General features: G+C 39.6%; 1 protein-coding gene across 1 annotated transcript in view; it reads left to right on the forward strand.

Moving 5' to 3' along the window:
• LOC113809982 (uncharacterized) overlaps window positions 1-10,000 on the forward strand; it is a 20,426-nt gene that overhangs the window by 9,767 nt on the left and 659 nt on the right. Inside the window, exons 3-14 of the mRNA XM_070125169.1 lie at window positions 1-65; window positions 1,823-2,085; window positions 2,760-2,977; window positions 3,304-3,668; window positions 3,914-4,071; window positions 4,278-4,339; window positions 4,874-7,136; window positions 7,292-7,516; window positions 7,762-8,013; window positions 8,191-8,766; window positions 9,237-9,512; window positions 9,745-10,000. The exon at window positions 1-65 is cut by the window's left edge and continues 41 nt beyond it; the exon at window positions 9,745-10,000 is cut by the window's right edge and continues 659 nt beyond it. Coding sequence (XP_069981270.1) covers window positions 1-65; window positions 1,823-2,085; window positions 2,760-2,977; window positions 3,304-3,668; window positions 3,914-4,071; window positions 4,278-4,339; window positions 4,874-7,136; window positions 7,292-7,516; window positions 7,762-8,013; window positions 8,191-8,766; window positions 9,237-9,512; window positions 9,745-10,000 — 4,979 coding nt within the window. The remainder of the gene's footprint in view (window positions 66-1,822; window positions 2,086-2,759; window positions 2,978-3,303; window positions 3,669-3,913; window positions 4,072-4,277; window positions 4,340-4,873; window positions 7,137-7,291; window positions 7,517-7,761; window positions 8,014-8,190; window positions 8,767-9,236; window positions 9,513-9,744) is intronic.

The raw sequence follows: 10,000 nt of genomic DNA on the forward strand, positions 1-10,000 counted from the left end.
GGAAAATGAAGCCGCAGATAGACTCCTTACGCAGAGTTTAAACATTTCTCAAGATGAGGATGAAGGTACGGACAAAATGTGTTGTACAAGAATGAAATATTTTTGTTGATGATCTATTGAGATAAAAAAAATTAAAATAATGCAGGCTTTTGTAGTATTTGTTCTTTTTTTCAAATGGAAGGCTTAATCCATTGATTCCTGTATTTATTAAACAAAATTTTTGACCTGTTCCATTGTCTTCTATTTCTTTAGCAATATAATTGTATGTTACTAAAAAAGTTACTTTAAAAGTTGAAAATTAATGACTGAAGACAAAGTAAAGAAAGTGTAAATCCATATTTAAGCTTATGGAAAGATATATATTTGCATGTGCATATGATTGTACACATGGAAATCATGGCAGAGCATTACCACACAGTTCAGAGGCCATGTTACATTTCTCGTTTATAACCCCTCTCCCCCATTTTAACTACCTGTTAGGGATTTCATGAGGCACTTTACCCCCCATGTATTCTGAAGTATCCCTTTAATTTATCCTGGTGATGTCCCTGTATAATGGCCTTTCATACCCCTTCTCTCCTTTCTTGCATTTATCTTAATGTCTCTGAAACAATGCCTTCTATATCCCCCCCCCTCTTGAGTTTATCTTGTCCCTGGTGTCTTGGCGATGTCCCTGATACATGGCCTTCCATACTCCATCCCCCCCTTTCTTAAATTTATCTTTGTGATGTCCCTGAAACATGGCCTTCCTTACCCCTTCTGCCCCCCCCTTTGGAATTTATCTTTGTGATGTCCCTGAAACATGGCCTTTCTTACCCCTTCCGCCCCCCCTCTCTTTTATTTATCTTTGTGATGTCCCTGAAACATGGCCTTTCATACCCCTTCCGCCCCTCCCTTTGGAATTTATCTTTGTGATGTCCCTGAAACATGGCCTTTCATACCCCTTCCGCCCCCCCTCTCTTTTATTTATCTTTGTGATGTCCCTGAAACATGGCCTTTCATACCCCCCCCCCTCTTTTTAATTTATCTTTGTGATGTCCCTGAAACATGGCCTTTCATACCCCTTCCGCCCCCCCCTCTCTTTTATTTATCTTTGTGATGTCCCTGAAACATGGCCTTTCATACCCCTTCCGCCCCCCCCTTTGGAATTTATCTTTGTGATGTCCCTGAAACATGGCCTTTCATACCCCTTCCCCCCCCCTCTTTTGAATTTATCTTTGTGATGTCCCTGAAACATGGCCTTTCATACCCCTTTCCCCCCCTCTCTTTTATTTATCTATGTGATGTCCCTGAAACATGGCCTTTCATACCCCACCCCCCTCTTTTGAATTTATCTTGGCGATGTCCCTGAAACATGGCCTTTCATACCCCTTCCCCCCCCCTCTTTTGAATTTATCTTGGCGATGTCCCTGAAACATGGCCTTTCATACCCCTTCCCCCCCCCTCTTTTATTTATCTTTGTGATGTCCCTGAAACATGGCCTTTCATACCCCTTCCCCCCCCCTCTTTTATTTATCTTTGTGATGTCCCTGAAACATGGCCTTTCATACCCCTTCCTCCCCTCCCCTCTTTTGAATTTATCTTTGTGATGTCCCTGAAACATGGCCTTCCTTACCCCTTCTGCCCCCCTCTTTTGAATTTATCTTTGTGATGTCCCTGAAACATGGCCTTCCTTACCCCTTCTGCCCCCCCCTTTGGAATTTATCTTTGTGATGTCCCTGAAACATGGCCTTTCATACCCCATCCCCCCTTCTCTTGAATTTATCTTTGTGATGTCTCTGGTGTCTTTGTGATGTCCTTGAAACAAGCCCTTCTTCTTTAGGCCCAGATGCCAGTAAGCACAGCACGGACTCCTTGCCAATCACAGCACCAGACGATCCCTTGAAATGTTTGGAAGGAGTCGATGCAGATGACGGAAAGGAGAAAACGCAAAAAGATGAAGGAGGATTAGAAGGGGAAGGAGGAGAAGGTGATGGGGACGAAGAAGATGAAGGGGAAGGTGAGGAAGACGAGGCCGGACCCCAACTGCAGCTATCCCCATCAGGACAGTATTTTATCCAGACTCCCGATGGACAAATCATCCAGGTGGGGGATAAATTGCTTTATGTTGGTATATTCTCTTGATAGGCAAACTATTTTTGTGGTCTGCCATTTATTTGCTATGGACAGTATATAATCTTTTCCAGTCTGTCATTTAGGTTGTATTTTCAAAGGACAGTAAATTATTTTTGTGGTCTGCCATTTATTTTGGAAGGATAATAAATTCTTTTCGTGATAGGATGATCAATTATTTTACATTCAGGCATTTATTTTGGAATGAAAATTAATAGTAATAATAATGAATACGATTACAGTAATAATGATTATAGCAATAAAGGTTTAATGATTACAGAATGATAATTAAAATAATGATTGTGAAAACAGTAATGATACTGATGGTGATAATGATGACAATGACATTAACAATAGTAATAATAATGATAACAATAACGATGATACTACTGATGATGATCATGATGTCAATGATAGTAACAATAACTATGACATTGAAACAGACAATAAAAATGTTTATGACTGTGACAGTGACTGTGACTGTGACAACAGTAACGATAATTATAGTAAAATTAGTAATGAAATGCCTTAAGCTATTTGTTTTTGGTGAGCAAGAACGCAAAGCTTCATCAAAGGTATGACAGAAACATCACAGAATTAGTGTGCGAATAGTATGGTCTTGCTGGACATCTTGAAATTTCCTCCAGGTCTTGGGGTCCCTGGACGATGAAAGCATTCAAGCAGAACCAATCCTCGGAGAGAGTCAGGCATCGGAGGCTGATGAGACAAGGGCCAGGAGTGAGAATATTGTGGCTGTGGGCGAGACAGAGAGGAACATGCAGATCTTCGTCGTGGGAGGAAATAGCGGAGAGGAGGTTTACCTCATCAATGCACCTGAGAGAGAGATTGGCGACAGTGACCAGGGGTATCTAGTACACATAGAACTTTCTGTTACCAAGCAAAGCAATATAGCTTGTAAAGTATATTTCATATAGACAGGAAAGTATAGATGCTGGTAAATTAATATAGATTGCTGGTTATTCTTTTTTGTTGTTCATTTAGTTGTTTATTTATTCAATGTGAAGCATCTTAAATATTTTTAGCCACTTTTTTATCACATTGAATATATATTGTGCTTGAAGATAATAGGCTAAGAAACAAAACACCATATTCACACTTTTGTCATTTATCTATGTTGGGTCTTTAACATTTGCTCACTTCTCAACTAACAGTCAATGTTTGTTGTTGCAGGAGTGCCTTACCTGTTTCTGCAATGATGCTGAAAGATGTTGAGGCTTCAAGTGCGCAGGCTGACCTCACCACAGGAAAACTACCTGCTGACCTCGAAGCCAAAGCAGGCGAAGCAGAGAACTTACTCACTGTCAGCCTTCAGGGGGAGAATCAGAGCTTGAAGAACAGCTTCCTTGACACATTGCCCAAAGTCCCCCTAGAGAAAGATTCCTTGGACATACAGATAAGCACACCACAGATTCAGGGCCAGGTGTCAAAGCCACGGACAGCATTGCCCTTTGCCAAGAGCCTCTCGTTGAGTAAGGTGCTGAGTACCGATAAACAGACTTTAGAGACAAAAACGAAACCTCGATTACCCATCAAGAGTAAGTGAATAATTTTCTTCTTTAAGGTCAAGTTTCATGTCAGATATGGGTGCCTTTTTTGATATTGGTTACTATTGTACTTATAGCGAAAGTTTCTTGCTATACTGATAGAAATTTAATTACTTGCTTGTTGTCATTGCTAAAGTAAAAGTCAGTTTTACATTATTCATTCTCATGCATGTGTCATGATATTCCACTTGCGCAATAACTATTTTAAAGTAAGACATATTTGTATTCTACTACAGTGCAGAGCCCACTAGAGTTGCTAACAGAGGGCATGCGGGTCCAGACAGACCGAGGGGAGATGATGGCTTTTAACTTGTCGTCTGTGACTCAGGCCAAACAAATGGGACTCCACGGGCAGAAGTCCCTGAAGAATATTGCCTCGCTCTTCGGCTCCGTGGTATGCAATGGGATTTCCAACAGTACACGTGTGGAGAAAGATAACTTTGCCATATGAGTTTTATAGGAAAGGAGTTGTAAGAAAAAAATATTTTTCCTATCCTCCTTCACAAAACTGTTCTCTTATGAAAGATTTTTTTTTTTGGCAATCACTCTTTTTTCTTTTCCATATTTTAATGATTCATATTTCCTATCATCATAATTTAGGTCAAAGTATTGAGACCAGTGGCAGAGGAGAAGAAGCAAGAAGTTTTGGAGATAAAGGATAGGTATGATTATTTTGATTTTTCTAAAGTATTTATTTGGTTTATAATTTATTTTCAATGAATATTTAGGGTAAAAATGGAATTTTAATGTTCATCCCATTTCAGTTATACTGAAAGTCTATATATATATATATTCTCAAGATGTACATAAGATGTCTTCGAAACCCAGTCAAATGTCCAGATAGTATGAGTGATGTTGAAATATTAAAACAAATTCTTGAAAAAGTATACTGTATGTATATGTATATGTATGTATATATATATATATATATATATATATATATATATATATATATATATATATATATATATATATATATATATATATATATATATATATATGTAGACAGATTGATGGATCAGTAAAAAAAAAAAAAAAAGCCTGTGTATCACTTCATGGCTCTTATAGGTAATACACTTTTTTTTTAAATCTAGATGGTGGGAACCATTATATAGTTTACCAAACTAGAATTATTAGTTATAACAAGTAAAAAGTATTATTTATATGTAAATAATACAATTTTTCCCTACTGACAGACCAATACTGCTGTCGTGCAATGAATGTGGTGCCCTATTGCATTCCGAGAGGTCTCTCCAAATTCACATTCGTCGCTATCACGAAGAGTGGCAAGACGAGTGTTCTTTGTGCGGGGAAAAGTTCTACAGTGCCTCGTATGTTCGTTCACACATCCAAAAGGTCCACAGCCAAGATGCATCTTTCCAGTGTCGTCTTTGTTCCTACGAGTCTAATGAGCTGAAGGCAATCATCAAACACCAGAAAGTACATGGAAAGTGCCAGTCATGTGAGAAGTGTGGCAAGAAATACAAGACTCCCAAAGTTTTTCGTGCTCATGTTATGAACTGCAAGGGGTCACTGAAGATGGAGTCTAGGGTGCCATCAAAGAGGAAAGGAACCCAAGTGAGCACTAGCAGTGATGATAGTAGCCAGAGAGATGGAGATACTGATGTAGGTGTCCATGAAGTAAGTGGAGAACCCCAAGCTAAACACCAGAAGATTGAGGTGAATGTCACAGAAAACAGGGAGGTTAGTTCTCTTGAAACTTATTCTCCAACCAAAACAGTTCAGACCAAGAGAAGATATGGAAAGGTGTGCCAAGCAGAAGAAGGAGTGAAGAAAAAAGATGCGGAGTTTAAGCCAACATCAAAGCACTACCATCAGCAAATTCTGAAGATGACAGTTGAGCAAAGACCAACAAGGCATAGTGCAAGAGGGCGAGATAGGACCCACAGATGCTATTTGTGCTTTAAATTGTTTTCCACAGCAAATGAACTTGATGCACACAAGGAGAGCTACCATCAGGTTAAATCGGCAAGGCCAGTGAGGGTAAGAACAGATGCTTCATTGGAAGAGGAGGAGGAGGATTTTGCCAGCACTACCTCAGTTAATATAAAATCTAGTCACACACAGTCTCATGAAGATGTGGTCATCAAAGAAGAACCACTCGAGTTTGCTGAAGAATATGAAAATGTCACAATCATTTTAGATGATGTCATGAAATCAACACATGTTGTAAAACCTCTCTGCATAGCTTGCAAGGCGGTCACAAATACAGACTATAGAAAATCTTCCAAGTGGTTTAGTAAAGTGCCAGATGATGATCACTCAGAAGCCTTGAAGAGGTTTGAGCAGTTCTTCCCTTGTGCAATTGATCCCAAGAAACTAATGGTCCCTTGGGTTATATGCAAGAAATGTGTGTTATTGATAGACAAAATTGCAGACATGGAAGAGAAGTTAAACTCAATGAAAAGTGACCTGATGTTGAGGTTCAGAGGATCTGATAAGGATACTAGTGATAATCTAAATGATTTGCCTCAAAGTGACCTTAGTGAAAATGTTTCTTCTTTGAGTGTTGACAACACGGGACTTTCAGGTCAGGGTGACCTGGCAGAAGGCATTGGGAAGAGCTTAGCTGACATAGAAGCATACATGAAAGATACATGTGAAATTATGGAAATAACAAAGTTACGAAAGAGGCCAGGAAGGCCGAGGAGACAGCAAGCGGAAAAGTTAACCCCAGTTATTGTCAGTGGAGACGAGGAGGAGGATGAGCCAACAAGCATGAACGAAGTTGTTAAGATTGTTGCAAAAGGGCTCAAGAAAGAGACCAAAGCATCATCTGTAGAAGTCACTTGCAAAAATTGGAATGACAGAAAAGGCAGTACAGAAGTCAGTCAGAAAGATGCAGAAGAAAATTGCCTCCCTAGAGTGAAGGAAGAACCCATCCATGATGGCTTTGAGGACATCATACCTGGTCCAGATTCCTCCTCATGGGATGAGATTGGAAGCAACTCCCTGGCATGCCTCACCAACTTGCAAGAGGAAGACTTTCTAATAGGCAGCACCAAAGTTAGAAAAGGAGGCGATTCAACTTCACAGTTATTTACAGATCAGAATTCTAGTATAGACTCTTCAGCAACAGAGGCAAGTCAGGATGCTGAGCACTTGGGCCAAACATCTGAGAAACCCCTTGATAATGATGCCACAGATCAGGGATCCAACAAGTTAAAGCCAGAACAGAGACTGGAAGATATGAGCCTAGAAAAGAAGCCAGATATGCCCTTAGTTTTTGAAACTGGTGATTCAAGTGAAAGCCAGTGCAGCAAGAGCAGAGATAAGGAAACAGAACAGAACCTCAGGAATTTCATGGGTGCCTTGGAGGAGGCTGCCAATGACCTTGTTAAAAAACAGAGTGAAGACCCCCAGAGTACCGATATGGAAAAAGATGCCCCAAACATCGAGATCGGCAAATTGCTGAAGATACCAAATAATAAAGTGTTGGTAAGTATATGGTGTCTAGAGGTCACAGGAATGAAAGTTGAAACATTGTAATATCTTTTAAGTTACATTATTCCTTACATGAAATCAACTTAATTCTAAGGAACATTGTAGGAAAATGAAGATAAAAATGCCGTAAATAATTTTATCCACCTCAGGGAAAGAAGCGTGCCATGATTCGAGAAGAAAGGAACAGAATGAGTTATCGTGTCGATGGAGCCACACACAAACCTTGGGCATGCAGTGAGTGCCACAAAGGCTTCTCTACCCAGCGTGGGGCATGTGATCACTACGCAGCCTCTCACAGTGGCCAAAGTTACTCATGTGAATACTGCAGAGCATCATATGTTCGGAAGAGAGATCTCATTGGTCATTATAACAAGGTACTTTGAAAGTTTTTGCATTATTTGTACTGATGATGTGTAGTAAGGATTATTATTATTATTTTTTTTTCATGCCTGCAAGAGTGTAACTACAGAAATATTGTCATTGCCATTGTTACTATCATCACCATCTTTAACTATTGTCACCCATGTCATTGTCATAAAGAATCAACAGCACAAACATGAATGCTTTAGTAAATCCATTATTCCTTTGTGCCTTCTTCATTACTCAATGATTATTCCAGGTGCATCTGAATACAAAACCATACAAGTGTAAGCATGCAGACTGCGATGAGAAATTCAGCTGCCACAGCGACCTCTATCGTCACTTCAACAGCGCACACAATAGCCAGAATTCACAGACTAGCTTCACCTGCCAAAACTGCTGTGCCACATTTGCCAAGAAGAGATATTTGGATTCCCACCTCTTGTCATGCGCAAGCAAAGCCAGTGACCATATGCCTTACAAGTGTACAGTGTGTGATAAGGCTTTTAAGGTATGTGTATATGTAATGTTTTAATACATTTTTTCCTTTTGTTTACTTTGGCTTTCTTGACAAATTATGAGATTTTGTTTCTTTAGTTATGGAGAGTAATTTTTAGTATTATTCTACAAACAACAGTCATTCAAATTGTGTCTGTATCGATACTGAGTCCATCTGTTTCTTTTTTAGCTGAATAGATACCTGCGAATTCACATGCAGAAGCACAACAGCAACATGAACGAGCAGTATTACTGTGAAATCTGTAGTAAAGTGCTCACTGACAAGAGAAACCTCATCTTGCACATGAAGAGCCACACAGGAGAAACCACAACCTCATGTGAAGTGTGTGGGAAGACGTTCAACCGCAAGTCATACTTATGGACTCACATGCGCATACACACCAATGAACGACCTTATGGCTGCAACTACTGTCCCAAGTGGTTTAAGCAGTACAGCACTTGGAAGAATCACGAGAGAACTCACACAGGGGAAAAGCCATATAAGTGCCAGATCTGCCAAGCCCCTTTCACCACAAGTTCGTCTGTGTTGAAACACTTGCAATATGCTCATCTCAACATAAGGGATTTCACTTGTGAGTTGTGTAAGAAGTCATTCATTTGCAAACCCAAACTGGAGGAACACATGAAAGTACACACGGGAGAAAAGCCATATGAATGCCATATATGCCATCGTGCCTTCAACAAGAAGAACAATCTTCGGACACATATGTATATTCACTCGAATAACAAGAGATATAAGTGTGAGGTATGCTATTTGTATGTATTTTTGGTTTGTCATATAATGTCTGTCAGGATAAGATTAGTACCTTACTATAGTAGAATATACTTTTTGGGCACTGATAGTTTTAAGTGAATCATAAAGATATCATCTACCAAAATACCATATATGACTGTGTTGCCATATTGTAAAACAGATCTATAAAATTGTTACCCAAATTATACTTGATAGATATATGGTAATGCATATAAATAATACTATGCCTTCCAAGATTTTAAAGTGAAGCAAAATACAAGCAATTATTTCTTACTCCAAAGTATTAAAGAATGAATTCTTTGCTTTTAATGTATTTAAATGTTGATATTAACTAAACATGTTGAGCTTGAATGTTCTCTTATGCCAGTTGAGGGGATACTCTTTGTTAGAAAATAACACAGTATTGATGCAAGCCTAACAAAGAGTGAGAAGTTTGATCTCTAAGTATTCCTCCATTACAGCTTTGTGGAGAAGGATTTATGAGAAGATCAGCAATAGAGAACCACATTCTGGACCGACACCATGGCCTGGAGTTCATGCTGAGCTCAAACACGGCGAGGAGCAACAAGGAGGGTGGGATGGGGACCTCAGCAACCTCGCCCTTCATTTCAGTGGTGGGAGCCGAGGATGCCAGCACAGATGATAGCTACATTGTGATCTATGCTGACGAGGATGAGGAACTGGAGAATTCCCAAGAGATGGAGGTTACAGTCTCAGCAGAGGGGGGAGAGAACAGTGTAAGTGCACCATACCCTGTTGTATATAGGCAATGAATATACTTGTATGAATTGAGTTGACTTTCCTTTTGGTCTTGTTATTGAGAAAATTATTAATTAAGGTGTGTGTATGCATCTCTAGATGTGCCTTTTTCAGGTGTGAATAGCTTTTTATAGCTGTAGCATTAAGTCTCGGTTAATCACTTAAAGAAAATAGTGAAACTTAGGAGAATAACATGTGTTAAATTTTCAGGCTGGCCTTACAAGCAAACAGTTACCACTGGGAGCAAGCTGCCATGCTGGGAGTTCTGTTACAGTAGAACAGCAGCCTGATGTATTATCCAGAGTCATCATGAAGGGAGAAACATCTAGTGATAATGCAGAAGCAATAATTGCATTCATGTCAACAGAGGATGAGGTGGTGGTGCCCACAATCACAATGCAAGAAGACACCGCCTCAAACATTGACCAGGTGATGGAGATAGATCCTGCTCAGTTCAGTCAGGAAG

This window comes from Penaeus vannamei, chromosome 9, assembly GCF_042767895.1.
Source record: "Penaeus vannamei isolate JL-2024 chromosome 9, ASM4276789v1, whole genome shotgun sequence".
Lineage (NCBI taxonomy): Eukaryota > Metazoa > Arthropoda > Malacostraca > Decapoda > Penaeidae > Penaeus > Penaeus vannamei.